At 34.2% G+C, this 17,119-nt stretch overlaps 4 protein-coding genes across 7 annotated transcripts in view; 3 read left to right on the top strand and 1 right to left on the bottom strand.

Moving 5' to 3' along the window:
* Window position 1: 1 nt before the first annotated feature.
* LOC129570388 (uncharacterized) lies at window positions 2-2,914 on the top strand. Its single transcript, XM_055449968.1, has 3 exons — window positions 2-342; window positions 722-1,228; window positions 1,307-2,914. The coding sequence occupies exons 1-3, from the start codon at window positions 329-331 to the stop codon at window positions 2,592-2,594; spliced, it is 1,809 nt and encodes a 602-aa protein (XP_055305943.1). The 5' UTR covers window positions 2-328; the 3' UTR covers window positions 2,595-2,914.
* Window positions 2,915-2,999: 85 nt separating this feature from the next.
* On the top strand, window positions 3,000-11,202 carry LOC129570392 (uncharacterized). Of its 4 annotated transcripts, none has more exons than XM_055449973.1 (5): window positions 3,000-3,393; window positions 3,488-3,728; window positions 9,866-10,094; window positions 10,264-10,385; window positions 10,490-11,202. In XM_055449973.1, the coding sequence occupies exons 2-5, from the start codon at window positions 3,585-3,587 to the stop codon at window positions 10,679-10,681; spliced, it is 687 nt and encodes a 228-aa protein (XP_055305948.1). In that variant the 5' UTR covers window positions 3,000-3,393; window positions 3,488-3,584; the 3' UTR covers window positions 10,682-11,202. The 4 variants fall into 4 exon arrangements, with proteins under 4 accessions (XP_055305948.1, XP_055305950.1, XP_055305951.1 ...); XM_055449975.1 differs by lacking the exon at window positions 3,000-3,393 and adding an exon at window positions 9,401-9,504 and having other exon boundaries at window positions 3,589-3,728; XM_055449974.1 differs by lacking the exons at window positions 3,000-3,393; window positions 3,488-3,728 and adding exons at window positions 9,188-9,298; window positions 9,401-9,504.
* A 2,235-nt stretch (window positions 11,203-13,437) lies between these two features.
* On the top strand, window positions 13,438-15,781 carry LOC129570393 (uncharacterized). Its single transcript, XM_055449978.1, has 4 exons — window positions 13,438-14,634; window positions 14,933-15,143; window positions 15,238-15,359; window positions 15,485-15,781. Exons 1-4 carry the CDS (start codon window positions 14,476-14,478, stop codon window positions 15,674-15,676), a joined length of 684 nt encoding a protein of 227 aa, XP_055305953.1. The 5' UTR covers window positions 13,438-14,475; the 3' UTR covers window positions 15,677-15,781.
* A 15-nt stretch (window positions 15,782-15,796) lies between these two features.
* Window positions 15,797-17,119, bottom strand: part of LOC129570394 (vascular endothelial growth factor receptor 1-like) — a 3,066-nt gene continuing 1,743 nt past the window's right edge. Inside the window, 4 exon segments of the mRNA XM_055449979.1 lie at window positions 15,797-16,340; window positions 16,411-16,619; window positions 16,687-16,934; window positions 17,051-17,119. The exon segment at window positions 17,051-17,119 is cut by the window's right edge and continues 2 nt beyond it. Coding sequence (XP_055305954.1) covers window positions 15,947-16,340; window positions 16,411-16,619; window positions 16,687-16,934; window positions 17,051-17,119 — 920 coding nt within the window. The 3' untranslated portion in view covers window positions 15,797-15,946.

Below are 17,119 nucleotides of genomic sequence, written 5' to 3'. Positions count from 1 at the left end.
CTCTTTCGAACATGGTTTTCGTAGTGGAATTTCAAATTCGAATGCATGTGCAAAAACATTAGTTTTGTGCACTTACTCACACCGAAAGACTGACTTTTTCATCTCATTACCAACAGCACACTTTCTTCTGTGATATAATTTTTCCTTTTTTGACTGATGTTTTAGAAATAATTGTTTAGTTTTGCTTTAAAAAATTGTAGAATACGAAGTTTATTGTGAATTCATTTTTCAACCTAAGTTCTTTACTTTTTTTTTTGTTATTTATTTGGAACGATTTACAGTCACTTTCGGTTTGATTGCTTGAAAAAGTCACGAAACAACCATAAAAATGCCAGCAACAAGGTGAGTCAAGAGTGATACTGTATTTTAGGTGAAAAAAACCCGATGTATTTGACAGAAGAACCAAATCTTACCTTTTTCCGTGCAAATATTTCGTAGAAGACTCTGTTTGGAATCAAAAAGGTGCAATGAAATTGTTTGTTTCAATGAACAATGTCCGTATGACAAGAATTGGACGATTCTAGTCTAGAATAGGACTATGATAAATGAATGTTTTACTTTGAATAGATTTTGTTGTTGTTGATAAGACACAATTTTCTGATCAATAGAATTAGTTTTCATTGTTTTGATTTTGTATTGAGATTTTGTATTATTTTGCTGAATAGAAAGAAAATCCTTCACTACTTTTCCTTAAAAAAAAATGCTTTCAATCCCCATTCAGGAGTTCACGAATTACGACATACACGGAACAGAATCGCTTAAATCGTCAACGAAGTGGTTCACAAACGACATTGGATTCAAACGACCGTCGTCAAACGTATGGTGGAATGCGGCGCTCCACAAGCAGTGTCAATCTGCGTACACCGCGGCGTACTCCGCGCCACAACAGCCGATCGCCGGGCAATCGAACACCGTCCTCTGTCACCTCTCTAACGTCGAACACCGAACAACACCGGCGCATGGCCGGCGAGAATACAGCTAAAGTAATGGAATTGATTCAATCATTTCGGTCATTTTTCAAAAATCTGAACCTCGGCAATGGCGGCCTAAGGACCATGACACTCAATCAATTCATTGACATCATTTCCATTTTGATGGTGAGAATCGGCGGCAAAGCGACTATCTCGAAAATTCGCAACAACCACGAAGAAGTGATCATAAACCTTCTGAAGAACGTGAAATATCCGTATGTCGTGAATAAATCATGCTTGAAGACACCAAATGCACAGTAAGTAATGAGGTGGTTTTGGAGAGTTTCAAATACTGTTAGAGGTTGATAGAGACTGAATGATGTGTTTATTTCCAGCGGTTCATATCCCGAGGTAATAGCAATTTTGGCCTACCTCTGCGATTTGGTTCGTGACATCAAGAATCACCAACCCAGCGACGTGCCATTAATACCATGCGATCAATTGATGAATACTGACCATATGTTGCTATTCGACAGCGAAGTCAACCGAAATTACTACGATCTGTATATAAACGAGCCACCACGGAAATTGGATGAAGGATTCCCGTTGGACAAAGAAGGCGAAATTAAATTGGTCAATGGGTATATAGCTGCAAAAATGAAGCAAGTAGGTTTAACCGTTGAAGAATTGGCGGCTAGAACGGACAAACTAAAGGTATCAAGCGAAGAGTTGGAACGAAATCTGGTTGTATCCGATTGCGAGAAGTATTTCAATAGCATCGAAGAGCAATTGGCCGAAAAGGAGCGGGAATATGTTAAGATACAGGAGATTTTGGTTGAAAAGCGTAAATATTTAAAAATGGTCAACATGACATATGATGAGAAAGCACGAAAGTTGGCGGCCAAAAAGGCTGAACTCCAGAATTTGATGCGCCAAATTGAGAATCAAACCTATACAACGCTTGATATCAAACAGTTGATTGCCAAAGAAACATCGATTAAAAACTCCATCGCCATGATTCAAAATGAAACGGGCGCAATTCAAGTGGAAGCGGTCGATGATCAGGTGAAATTGGCCCGATTGCAAAAACTCAAAATGGATGGCATTCAAAAATTCAACGAATTTACATTTCACATCACAAAAATACTCATGCAAAGCCGATCATTTCAACAGCTCAATATAATTGATTACACCATCGATCCGACCGCATCGACCGAAACCATACAGAACATGTGCCTACGGCTGAATCGACTCAACGAAATATGTGCACAAGTCAAACAGGAGCACATCAAACAAATTGAACAGAACAAGGTCGCACTCGCCGAATACAAGTCACAACACAGCCGATTGATGGAGAAATACTCCAATCAAATGGCCGTAATGCAAAAGGCCAACAAAAAACTCGAGATTTCCAATCAAAAATGTGCCAACTATGAAACAGAAGGATCATCAAGTGTGGCCAAGTTGAAACGTGTGATTAACGAAAAAATCGCCACTAAACAACGAATCGATGACGAAATTACGGTGCTACGAAAAAAGATCGACGAATTGGAGATCAAAAATGTTCAATTGTTTGAGGATGGCGAACGGCAAGCCTACGAAATTATTCAAGCCAAACAAACGCTTTGTCGCGAATTGGACGAATTGAACAACTACATCGATGATTGCACTTATGACATCTAGAATCGCAAGCAATTTTTTTAGAATAAGGCCCATTCAATGAGCTCATGAACAACATTAATCTCGATTACTCTTTTCAACAGTTTTTTTTCTTGATTTTTCTTTGCTTTTTTTCATTTTACTTCAATTTATTTGTCTAATTGTTCATTTTAATCTAAATTATTTTCGCTTATGACGACCTTTGGCCAACAAAAATAAGTTTTCATTGAATTTTTGTCCAAAAATATCCCCCTTTTTGACGAGAAGTTGCTAATTTGAACGAAGAAACGATTTTTTCTTTTTTGAATTGATAAATAAATCTGCGACTGAAAAGACACAACAAATAATTGCGAGTCCAATTATTTTCTATATTATCAGGGTGTGCTTGATTATATTAGCCTGTATGGTTTGTATTAAAGACTTTGTAAACAACAGTAGGCCACTTGAAATGAATCACAATAAAGACTATAGAGACGTACAAGAGAAACAAAAAAATCCAGTGAATACCGAATCAACAGTGATTCATTAAAATAAATTCCGTTAGCAGCAAGATTATCTGTGATGACACTGAGCAACTTTTTGTTATTCAACCCACATAATCAAAACAAATCAATTGAGTTAAATGAATGTTATCACACTCAGTTATCCTCTCATTTAATGCGGTCTATATAAAGATGAATTCATTGTAGAACGAACAGTTTAGTTGAAAAAGGTTCGTCGAACGACTTACATCTCATCACGCCAAGCAGTTGTCAACACAGTTGTAGTTCACTTGTACATTGTTGTTGTAAATTTCGGTTCAAAAAGTTGAACAAAAGAAAACGTACGTAGTGTAGAACAAACGCATTTCATTGCGCGTTACTTATACTCATACACACTCAAACGCGTACAACGCAACTTTGGTTCAATACATATAGGTACACAGAGCTAATATATTCAGTACGTAAACACATACTCACACTCACACACATACACACACTCGAAGTCACACATTGAAGAAAGAACTGCATTAGTATGGGTCGTATATCGGTGTTATTGAAAATTTGCGTTTCGATGGTTCTACTGTCAAAAGCATCGTTGGCCGATGTCAATGACGATACCAACATCAAACGTGAGATCAATTGTACGGCAGTTCTCATTGAGGCAGCTAATAAATTGGTAAGTTGACATAGAAACTCTAAAGAAAATTAAAAAAAGATTAAAAAGATGATGAGAAAAGAAAATTCATGTGATTTTTGTGTGATATTCCAAATTTTTGTCATCAACATTGTCAATTTAGAGCGTGTGGTGTGACTGCATGATTTTAAGTGTGATTCGGAATTTGTTGTTGTCAAAAAAAAAATCTCCATCAGTTTAGAGTGTGTGCCTTTTCCATTGATTTTCAATGAATTGCCGAATGAATAGTGTGTTCATTTGTGTATTGGTTTGTTTGTTTATGACTTTCAAGTGCATTCCGCCGGTGTCTCGTGTACACTGTTCCCAACAATATAGCATGGAAAAAAATTACATTCTAATTCAATTAGCCCATTGGCTCAGTTTCATACGTATTAAATTACTCAATTTTAATCACAATCATTTGATTCCGTCTTATTTAACTATACGCTCATCGCATCGCCTGTTATGATAACAGTCTCATTTATTTTCGTGACTTTCATTCGGCCTTGTAATATTGTGCTTGCGAATTAAAATTCATATTCTTTGCTTCATAGAATCAGTTTGATAATATGCATTTGTCATATATAAAAATAGCGGAAAAATAATATTCGGAGATTATTATCGTCGGCAGTTTGGCCCAAAGTTCATACTCCATTCAAGTTGTTATTGTACTACTTCAGTTTAATCACGAACTGTTCGTGGCCCGCTTTATCACCAATGTTGATAAGGGAAAAGGATGAAAATTGAGCAACAATTGGAAAATCGAACGACAATTCGTCGTCAACGTAACAGGTGTTTCGTGGATAGAAATCATCATCGGAAAACAATATTCATGACATTGTGTGAAGTAATTTTCGGTAAAATTCATTTGCTGATACAAATACGCTACGCAAACATGGATTTATGGCTGGGTGAACGTTAGCTATGCGTTACCCACGAATACAATCGCTTCTTTCATATGAATGCTTTTGCCTTGTCATGCTGAATCGAACGAAAACACACATCACTCTGTGATGTGATGGTAACACATCGATTATTATTTATTATGAACAATCTTTTCATAACGATGACAAAAGTCACGGTTCTGACACTTCGATTCGGTTAATTTAATTGGTTTTTGTTAGGAACTACACATTTTTAATTGGAACTGACTCACTCGAGTAAAACAAGAGAATAGAAAATGAAAAAAGGTTTTTGAATAGAATCAGTTTTATTGTTCGAAAAAATGACATTTTCACATTTGGGTATTTTAAAAATTGCGGCTTTGGCTTAAAGATCATTTTTGTTTGATACAAAAATATATTCTATGAATATTTTTGGGTCAGCGAAAGTATTAATGTTATTCAGTCATTAGTGAAAGACCAAATAAATTTGGTCCAATATTTTTATTTCAAAGTCATGTAGTTGAGAGTGTCATTTTGGAAATATTTCGGAAAAAAATTACATTTCGCATCCGTGTAAACGAATACATAATAATATGGAAGTTTTGATTGGTTGGGCTTATTTCATGAAAACTTCGATTATCCGTCATAGTGCTGGTCCGGTGCCTGACGGATAATCGAGGTTCCACTGTATAGAAAATCTTTCTATAATGTAGTAAGTACATGTAGAATCTACATGCAGAAAGTCCGTGTCCGTAACAAGAATGTTACAATTCGAAATTCTTATCAAAACACACAACAAACTGACGAAATTTTAGCTTAAATTCTGTAATCACGTTTCGAAAAAATATCTTGATTTGCCATTTTTCTTAACTCTCCTCTCGTCATTCCAAAGAGGACACTTTCTTCGAACGACGAAAACAAATTAATCAATTCAATTGAATTGATTAATCTGTATTCTTCAGTCGAATCAAGTGTCAATTTTAATCTATTTTCTAAAGACCAGAGGACAAAGTTTTCAATTTTTACAGAAAAACATTAAATTTTGTTTACAAATTAAATTCGCACTTGTTCAATCGTTCAACATTTCCATTGAAAATTTTCGAATCGAAAATGTGCACTTCTACATTTTATGCAGGTCATCATCATTAAGAAAAAATATTCTATGGCTAGACTGATACTGATTTTCCCAATGCGATTAAAATGACATGTGGTGACTGTTCTATAAATAATTGAATACTATGTGACTATTCCAACGTTATCATCGGTTTCTCTTTACTTTCTGTTTACACTTTCATGTATTCACATACGAATTACGTACCAACTCAATACGTAGAACACATTCATTGTTTACAATATTCGAAATCTCCTCCGAAAAAATAATATTTGACTATATATAGCCTCATATATGAGTCATCACCGCCTCTCCACTATATTTGTCTCATTCAAACCATTTCAATTCAAATTGATTCTACAATGACATATTTTTCTAAACTCATTAATAAAGTCGAACGCACAAATTGAACCAATTAACCTGAAGAAGGGGTCATTTGTAATTTTTTAAAACAATTTGAATTTAAATTATGGTTTTAAAAAAAAAGATGACTTTAAAAGATATTGAGGATTTTTGCTTATTTTTACTACTAATAGAAATTTTTCAACTAAAAGCATTCCGCAAGTTAAATCTACAATCCTCTATTTTCCACCCAGATTGAGAACTCAAATCCTATATTATGTGAAAGTAAAAAAAAAGATGACAAAATGTGATGACAGAAAAGAAGAGTCGGCTTTTTAGCACTACATGAAATGTAGAGCTGCTAATCTGCTTTTTTTTTCTTAATACTTTTTGAGTGATGAAACAAATTATGGTGAATTTGAATTTTATGCTCATATTTTTTATTTAATTTAAACTAAAGGCAGTATATTTCAAAAAAGGAATAAAACCAAGATCTTGTAATTCATTTTGCAAATAAATATATTACTTCAAAGTTACTTTGATGAAATACATTTCATGTAGTGCGCCAAAAAATAGTTTGTTGTGAAACAACAAAATAGATTCAGTAACTAAAAACTCAAGAACGGGCTCTAATCAGTTTATTAGTATTTCAAACGAGAAAAGTTTCCATTTTTCTCTATTTTACGGCGAGCGTCAATTAAGTTAACCTTCGATTTTTTGTAGCACAATGATTGAAGCGATAAACTGTTGATTGGTATCGCGCGTTAGCTATACTACGCTAAACCGCACAGTGAATCGGTAATATTTTATTACGTGCGCGCATAATAAATGATTTAACCAAACACAAAACCCATCGCTCGGTCCGTATAACAAGCGGCCACATCGCTCTTTACACATATCGCTGCTAAATCCCATTAAAAATGCATCCACGAATCCGACAACAATGAAAAATCAATAAATGGAAAATTAAACAAATCGAGTCCATTTCGTTTGCATGGCTCCACCATTTCTGTTTTAGTCCTCGATTTACAACCAACGAAACAAGATTGATTTTTTGGTTCTTTGAACGAATTGGTTGGCTCGGTGGAAGCAAAGTTATTGGTGGTTTTACAATGGAAGATTTTGAAGGTCAACAAGAGGTAGGTTCAATTTAGTGGATTTCGTGGGAATTTTGGTTTAATGAAAAGTAGAAAAAAGGATATAAAAGAAAGAAAGAGAGAAGATCGAAGAAAATCCTCCACTTTTAAGACGAAAAAAGAAGAAAAAATTCAAAAAGGGGAAAAAATTACGAATTTTGTGAAGAAAGTAAAAAAATTGGTGAATAGTTTGGTGAAAATTGGTGATTTCTCTAAAACTTAGACAAAATCATAGAAAATTCATCTTTTTTTTTTGCAAGAATCAAAACAAAACTCTTCAAAAATCGATTTAAAATGATCAAAGTGAACCATACGTAAAACCAGTGCAAATAGTTGAACCCACATTTCGACGCCTATTTATATGCCAGACTTACTGCCGCTAATTTGCGACCTCAAACACGCTCATAAACGAATTAATTTATCGTGATGAAAGAAACAAAGCGCCATTCTGTTTTGCTACATTCTTTGTTGATTAAAAAAAAATGGTTCTTTCCCATATATAAATGTTGACCTAACCAAAATACGTTTATTTTTTTTCTTGTATTGTCGAATTTGTCACTTATTTTTTGTGTCGTACAACGCAATAAGCGTGGAATATGAATACGCAAGTACAAAAACAAAGCAAAAAAAAAATGTTGGAGAATGTCATAATTTCATTCCAAAGGGCATTTCTACCTTTGCCTGTTTAGCAGTGCTGAACGATACTGTTGATTTATTTGGTGTTGAATAGAATAGCCACAAAAAAGTAAAATCACAATGCTAGAGAGTGTAAATGGGATCAGATATTGTTCTCTATTGTTACAATGCTACGCTTTAATCTCAGAAATATAATAATATCGATTTTCATTCCGATTTTGACAAAAATCATGGGAGGATGTGAGATTATTTCACTGAGATATGATTGAAACAATAGACACACAATTGAAAACTATTCTGTGTTTCAAATTCTGTTTTCAACCATTGTAATACAACATGTTGACCAGTGAACAATGTTCAGTGAGCTGTTCACAATGTAAACCTTACATTCTCTAAATGTGACTCAAATCGACAATATCTGATTCAAAATAACACCAAAACGTATTGTTTTTCCAAATTCTGAAAATATTCCACATTAAAATAATTGTTCCAAGTTGAAACTTCCAACGAACCAATTTGAAATGTCCTTTGAAATTCATGTCACGCTCCACATGATGTAAAAATAGCACCAAAATGTTGATTTTTCCCTAGAAAATCCATGTCGCGTTATGTGAGGCAATCAGGTGTCAAAAAATTTGAACAATGTTGAATCAACTATAAGTATCCTGGTTCAATCAACAGCTATAAATACCTTGGATCAATATATGATTTATAACGGAGTCTCCTTTCACTAATGGCATGAGTAATAACCAAATGCTATTGAGTCGACAATGTGTTTGATTTGAAATAAAATTCAATTATTGTGAATTGCTATCGAATGGGAACAAATGCAAATGACGTATCACAAAACACTTTCTTGGAAAACAAACCGAATTTCAGAGGGACCGTTGCTTTTATATCCTTCGTGAATTAGTGTGCTCCCTGTTGTATTGATTAGATTATTTGTTATTGGAATTTTCGAATAATTCAGAAGACACGTTTACATTTTGTTAGATATACATCGAACATCTCGTTTAATATTTATGTAGATTTTTTCCGTTGTCGTCATTTTTTATTGATTTTTTTTTTCAAATAACAAAATGGTTTTTTTTTGCTTGGCTTTAAGAAGACTGATACTTTTTTGCTCACTTAAAGAAGAATTATGACTTTTTTCATTGTTTTGATTTCACTCATTTGCTAAAGAATTAATTATAATTATTTCCAATGGAAATTGTCCATTTCTCTATTGAAGAAACATCATGATTTCCATATATATGTACAATTTCCATTGGAAATAAGACTTATTTTATAGTGAATTTCAAATCGATTGAAACATTGAAAATGACAAGCATTACAAAATATTCTATAGACCTTGAAGCACGTTCAGAAACACCCAATAACCAATTTTCTACCAAAAATCAATTTTCTTTCCATAAAATGAGTCAACATAAAAATTAAATTCACTAAAGTGGACATGAACGTAATGTAAATAAACGATTTTCGTATAACAATGTTATGACCACAAAATCAAAGTACTCTTTGCAATGGAAATCAAATTCATGTGCTACGTTCTCTCTTCTTTCGTAGTTGGAAGCACAAATCAGACCGGATAAATTATGTTGAAATATGTAATTCCAAGTGCACTTGTTTTACTTTTGGGCATTTTGCTGTCGAAATACTACTTTGAGCAGGTACGCCAAACAATAAGTCGGAACAAAGTGGAAACTATCCTTTTGCGCTACTGAAAATATTCCGTTAGAGTGTAGGGTTATTTCGAATGTAATTTAGGTCATGAGTTTTGTTTTATTTACATGAAAGTTCTCTGATTTCTAAATTTTTTTTTTACATCAAATAGAAATAATTGGTTTCTACAAAATAAAACAATTTAATTATTACTGAGAAAAATGTCAAACATTCAAGGAAAATTTAAAAAATAGAAATTTAAATCAAGTTGAATAAAATTCTCGTAAGAAAATCAGAAATAAATACCAAACTGAACACCGAAAACATTTTCTTCTAATCAATTGTTTTTGTTTGTCTTTTTTTCCATAGTCTGAACCGACGAGTCCAACACAAGAAATGGCTGGCGCAAACGAAGTGGATTACAAAACGGCATCGTCCATTTACGATTTTACTGTAAAGGATACATATAATAAGGACGTATCGTTGGAAAAGTATCGTGGACATGTCGTGCTTATCGTGAACATTGCATCACAATGTGGACTGACCAAAAGCAATTACGCTAAATTGACGCAATTGAAAGCCGACTACTACGATAAAGGTAGAAACGGAGGAATAGTTCTGTTTTATTTAATTTTTGTTGTTGTAAACAATTGAATATTCAACGTTGATGATAGAACAAAATGTTTTAAAAAAAAACTTCCAAATATGGATTTTCCCCCTATAAAATCATTATTCTGAATACGAATTGTTCTCATACTCCTTCGTAGGATTGCGTATTTTGGGTTTTCCATGTAATCAATTTGCTGGTCAAATGCCGGAAGGTGATGGCGACGAAATGGTGTGCCATTTGCAGAAGGAGAAGGCCGATTTCGGTGATATCTTTGCTAAGGTGAATGAATGCCATTGCACCACAATTGTCCGATTTACATATTCATGTGAATGTTGTTCAATTGTACACGCAACGATTTTTTCATCCAATTTTCTTTCAATTAGATCAATGTTAATGGAAATTCAGCCATTCCACTGTACAAATACTTGAAGGAAAAGCAGAACGGCTTCTTTGGCAGTGCAATCAAATGGAACTTCACCAAATTCTTGGTCGACAAAAATGGCATTCCAGTGAACCGATTTGCTCCAACCACCGATCCAATGGACATCGCCAAAGAGATCGACAAACTTTTATAAATTGTTGTTAGTCACCATTCACAGCTCTTTTCTTTTTCGATTCATTTGCATTTTTATTTATAAATTTAAAGAAACGAAAATAAAATGTCACACGTGAGAATTGCACATAAATTTTGTCACAAATCACTTGAGTTCATGATGCAGTTAAAGGTCTCAGGCAAATAATCAAAACTGGCGTGAAAAATGCTATAATTTCATTTAGGTTTCTGTTTCGCTCATTTTTAATGGCATAGTTTTTTCTTTTATTTACTAGTAAAATGTTTCAATACCTTTTGTCGCTTTCTTTGTTGTTTATCCGCATCAAGCTCAAGTAAAACTAACACAATTTACCATTAAATCGTTAAATTTTCTATATTTCATTTTTATAATGCAAATCGGTATTGTTTCATTGAACAATTGAATATATGTTTTTCGAGGGAAAGATTTTCTGTTTAAACTTTGATCACACATTTATACATGTTATGAAAGATTCTGCATATTTTTGGGAAAAAATCACAATAAAAAATATTGATAAAATGAAACATTCCAAACTTAGTTTTATTTTATTTTTTTATTTCTAGATCAATTGTCGTACATCTACTTTTAGATTTATATGATGATTTTCAGGTAATTGGACCGTAGGTATATGGTCAAGTCATAGGCTATATTGCAGTAAGTATGACTATGGAAGCTATGGAATTGGAATTTACATCCCTGAAGATTCTTGAATCATCTTGAGAAATCAATCGGCATTGCCAAGCCATGGCAATGGTAATGGTACTTGAAATAACAATAAATTGCTGAAGTCAACGGTTCTTCACATTTTCTCAAATACAGTCGGTTCAAATGGTTAAGCAAATGTCAATCCGAAATATCTGATGGAAGACGTTAAATTCCAAAGTGAATTTCATGCCGACTATCTTGTACAAACCTAGTGCAGACTATTCGCAATTTTATTGCAGGTATCCACAGTGCAATGTCTTTATGAGGATTGAATAAGTCGCATTTACGCACGTTTCTCACGGAGAAGTTCGGCGACCACTTTCTCACTACCTATGTGTACTCTGTTTATACAGTAGATTCTCCTCCGGATGATCATCCACTAAATTTGTATTATATGTAATGTATATTCACCGGGTGGCAGCGGGTAGGCGCGGTACGTGAGTTGTGGCCTGAAAAAAATTGACAAATGATAGAAGATTAAATCGTTTTCTTCCTAAATATAAACATTCAAAATTCGTGCTGTTTTGCTCATTCATTCCAAATATCATTCATTCTTTCCGAATTTGTATGGAGGAATACGAATATCTGTGCAACCGTTCAGCGATAATGATTGATGGAACGATTCGTTACATTGGGCCAATTGAAAATTTGAAAAATTCCTATGGATTGGGTTTCGTCATTCATATCGTATACAATGAACGGGCATCGATCGACAACAGTGAGAACATCATTTTTTGTATATGTTCTCCACGAGAACACCTTGATACTGCCCACATTAATGATGAAATTTCGATTTTCATGTTGCCGTTAAACCTGATCCTGATCTCAAGCGGACAAACTCATCAATGACAACGCATATTGCCCGAATGCCATTTGGGTTGCTGCTGATTGAAACAAACAAGAGTGGGGCTGCCCCAGGTACCAACCACCTACGTGGTATTCGACTCATCGCACACGAATCACACAGCAAAATCGATACTAAAAGACTGACGAATTGTTCCCCATACATTCTCTTATGTGTATGGAAATGATGATGCTTATCTGTGATGTTTACACTTATTATTTATTGTAAATTTTGATTTTGTGCTTTGTTGTAGCCATCCATGAGTTGGCAACTTAATGTTCTTATGTCTGAAATCAATTTTGAATTATTCATAATTAGCATCAAATGCTCTAGTTACGCTTCAAATCATAGTCCATGTCAACTCAATGCACTCTGCAATCAACATGTATATGAGGCGAGCAGGGCTGTAGCCAGGATTTTTCCTAGGAAAGTGTGGTTCCACTTTACCAAGTGATAACTTGCCCCGAAAAAACAACTATTTTGAAAAAAAAATTGGGCTGGCTTTTGGACATTTTTCAAGTTATTGGTCAAAAACCTCGAAAATTCGCGAAAAATCGAAATTTCAAAAAGTGGTCCGATTTGGATGAAAATTGGTACACAATACAAGTGGGGCAATAGAAGAATTTTGGCATTTCAACTGGTCCAAAAAACTGATCCGAACTGGTCCGAAAATCGTTTTTTACAAAACCCACCCGAACAAAAATCAGAAAAATGAGACAACTATTCAGCGTAAACACTCGATATACGAGATTCATTGAATTTTAATGAATTTCCAATCGTTTTCGGACTTGAAAAACAAGAAAAAATCGATGAAATATGAAAAAATAGAGAACATGTATTTTTTTACTATTTCTATATTTTTCTACATTTTTTCATTGTTTTTCGTAGTTGTAAAGACCGAAAACGATTAAAAATCAAACGAAATTAAGTGAATTTCATATATTGAGTGTTTATACTGCATGTTTTTCTAAAAAAAAATAGGGTGGGTCAACTTACAAAGAAAAAATTTTGTTGCCAAAAATCAGACCTCTTAGAAAATTTCATTGATTGAGGCGTGGAAGATAGCACATTTCTTCAGATTTAGGTATACTTTTGAATGAGAAAGTATGACTTTTGGTGATTCTGTTTGCGTTAAAGAAACCTTTATATGCATCGTACTATTGCGGTTTTTTGCGGTCTTGCGATATTGATAAGAGACAACTGTCTCCAACAAAGTCATAGAGCATCTCAAGTGCTACAACTTTGCCGAAGTGATCAAATCGTTTGCTATTATCAGTTTTGCGAAAACTGCATACTTAGTGGGCTACTACTTCCTTCTATTTCTTTGGAATTGAACAAATTTACGTTCTTTAATGTTTCATCAATAGGTTTTTGTATGCTACAATCTTTATGTTGCCTAATTACAAATCGTAATTTACAGTTTAAATCAAATGAGATACAGAAGAAGTTTCTATTTTCACTAGTTTTGAACACCTTTTGTTTGTTATGTTATATCATGACTCAAAGTAATGACTCTTGAAGACTGGGTTTCGTTGCACGTGCGCTCAAAACTTGCAATTCATCAGAGTAAATTTGTCAATTCATAGTACAAAAGATGACACAATAAAAACATTCAACTGATTCATAATATTTCTTTTGGTTGCAAAGTATATTTTATAAGAATCTTTAAAAAAATGGCAAGAAAATGTAAATTTCCAAATATGAAACATGAAATAAAGTTGGTTTTGATTTGGTTATTATTATCATTTAGATGACCATTGATTTCTTCTTACAGCCTAGAATCATTCCCATATTGTACAAACTATTCCAATGTCACAGAGCTGACACAATAAGCTACTGTTAATTTCACATAAGCCACTGTTTCACCATGATGGTCGGTCATTTCCATTTTATTGTAATCAATGTACTATGATGATAACCTTAATGTTGACAAAATGCAAGCAACTGGCTAGCATTGGCATACAAAGTAGAAAATAATATAGAACTCTGTCCCAGTCAATGATAATTCAATTGAACTTTTTGTATTTTCATGACATTACAATCCAACATCAGTTGTAATTTTTGCATATAAAAATGAAATGGAAATTGACACAGGTTGTTCATTCATTGCAAATCATTCAGCAAGTTAACAGTTGGATTAAGAGTTAACTTCTCAAAGTGATTTTTACAATAAGGAAGTTTTTCATTTCACGCCAAATGCGTGAACGTATTTTTCTTAATTAATTTTGTAAAACCAATCTGTTTGAGAATGCATTCTCGAGCTACATTGCTTTCAATTAGCATTCTGTACGTTTGTCTACTGACAAAAACTTCGTTTGCTGCTTGGGTCAGTGACTTGGACCCAAGCATCGACTGCAAAGCACTTTTGGCTCAAAAGACAGAAGAACGATCGAAAAATGCGGATTTGGTGAGAATTTTCAATTTAAAAAGCGAATTGCACTGAAAATGTGTGTTGGTTTTCAAATGACGTTTCCACTCGTATTGAAATGGTTTTCTAATTGTTCAAGGATAGAAAAGATCCATTGTTTAAGTCGTTTGAATCGCCTTTTAATGAAAACACAATACAAGTGGATGATGACATTAGAGTGTGATTCGTTCGAAGTTCTCGTCACTTTCATTCATTTTCGTCTTCATTCTTTTTCATTATCTTCGATAAATAATAAATTTTTTGTTAAAAAACATCAAATAAACCGTTAAATTTTCAGGAAAATAAAATCACGACCTCAAATGAAATCGACTACAAAATGGCCAAGTCTATCTTTGATTTCACAGTTAAAGACACGATGAACGCGAAAGTTCCATTGGACGACTATTGCCGTGGATATGTGACACTTGTTGTGAACATTGCATCGAGCTGCGGATTAACCGAAAATAATTATGCTCAATTGACGCAATTGGACAAAGATTTTAGAGATAGTACGAAGTCTTGATTCATTATGAAGAATACATTGAAAATGATTTCATTGCGACAGCAATTTAATGATCATTTTAACAACTATTTTTGTTGTAGAGCTACGAGTTTTGTCATTCCCAAGCAATCAATTCGGTGGTCAAATGCCTGAGGGTGATGGCGACGAAATGCTGTGCCATTTGAAATCACGCAATGCTGCACCGGGAGGAATTTTAGCCAAGGTATGCTACTTTTAGAAAGGATTAGATAACATGGGGGAATTTTAGAAGAGACCGAGCCAATTAATCTCACACAAAATATACATAGTTTCCTCTTTTATTACAACTATGTTCATTCCATTTTCCAGATCGATGTAAATGGAGACAATGCCATTCCGTTGTACAAATACTTGAAGGAAAAATTGAAAGGCGAAGCAGGGCCTGACATTGAATGGAACTTTGTCAAATTTTTGATTGATAAGAATGGACAACCAGTGAAACGCTACGATAAAATGGTCGAACCAATGGCCATTGTAGAAGATATCAAGAAACTTTTCTGAGCCCGGAAAATGAGCGGAATAACATTTTATGGACAAAAAGGCATATTTGTGGGAATTATTCTGAATAAAATTTCAAATAAAGATCTAACACAAATCACAATCCAGTTTATTATTGGTTTCGTTGTTTATTTATTTATGCTCAAGTTACTTTATTCAATCAACTTATGTTAAACAGTAAACTAATGATTTTGAGTAAAAGGCGTTAAATGTGTAATACATTGACTTGAGTCTTTTTATATACCTTGTTCATATTTATTCATCAGAATCAATTCAATTAATTGGTTTAAATGATCGAAGCGGTATAGATGCTTCCGAGTTGTTATGATTTTTTTTGCTTGATTTCGGTGTGTCGCTTTCAACATAAAGGCCATTTGTCGCGGTCAGTGTGTCGTCTGGCGATTTGGCTAAGAATGGGAAGTATCTTTCCCGTAACACATTCACCGGCACGGACGGTGCTTGACAATTAGGCGATCCCAGCAAAGCGAAATAATCGGTATCACCAGAGTTGAATCGGCTCTCGTTCGCCTCTACATATGGCTCATTTAAATCCATATAATGATCCGTTTCGGCTTTTCCAAGTATTTTCGAAATAATTTGCTCCAGATCACTGAATGTGGGACGTGTCTCGGGCTTAAGACGCCAACAAGACAGCATGATATCGTGTCTGCATGGAAATTATGAAGCAAATCAATACATCTACTTTCTTGTAAAATGTCAAAGAAGTCAACACTTACAAGGCTTGCGTGGCAAATTCAGCTTTTTCCAGTCGATAACCGTCGTTCAATTTGCGCTTCAATTCGTCAGGTTCCATTCCCAAATAAGGTGTCGCACCGAGCGAAAATAATTCCCACATCGAAATTCCAAATGACCAAACGTCGGAATGTGTGCTAAACACAAGGTCATTTATCGACTCCAGTGCAAGCCATTTCAATGGCAAGCCACGCTAGTAATATTGAATGAAAAATTATTTCATTTTCTTAACGTTAAGTTCACTTTTTCAAAATATTTACCTTGGTCTTCATGTGATAATTCTCATTTTTGCATAATGATCGGGCCAAACCGAAGTCACAAATTTTCACAACATTTCCTTCACATAATAGGATATTTCGTGCCGCCAGATCACCATGCAACACTTTTCGTGAGGCCAAATAATCCATTCCGCGTGCAATTTGGAATGACCAGACGAGCAAATCTTTTGTTGTCACCGAACGCGTTGATTCATCTGTTGATTCGTCCACCCTTACTACACAGCCGCTATCTGGGTGAATAACAGAAGAACCATTTTTATTTCACTCATCTTTTCGTTCATGAATAAAAAAAACCAAATCAAATGGATTTCAAAAATCCTTCATTTCAACACCGGATGAGACCTACTTGACCTTGAAGTAGTCCCTTGCGATTGAAGCATCGGTTCCATGCTGTGACCACCATATACGTCAAATG

Source organism: Sitodiplosis mosellana, unplaced genomic scaffold (genome assembly GCF_009176505.1).
Source record: "Sitodiplosis mosellana isolate CC-2019 unplaced genomic scaffold, AAFC_SMos_1.0 Smas_scaffold_54, whole genome shotgun sequence".
Lineage (NCBI taxonomy): Eukaryota > Metazoa > Arthropoda > Insecta > Diptera > Cecidomyiidae > Sitodiplosis > Sitodiplosis mosellana.
This window is presented reverse-complemented; position numbering and strand designations above follow the sequence as displayed.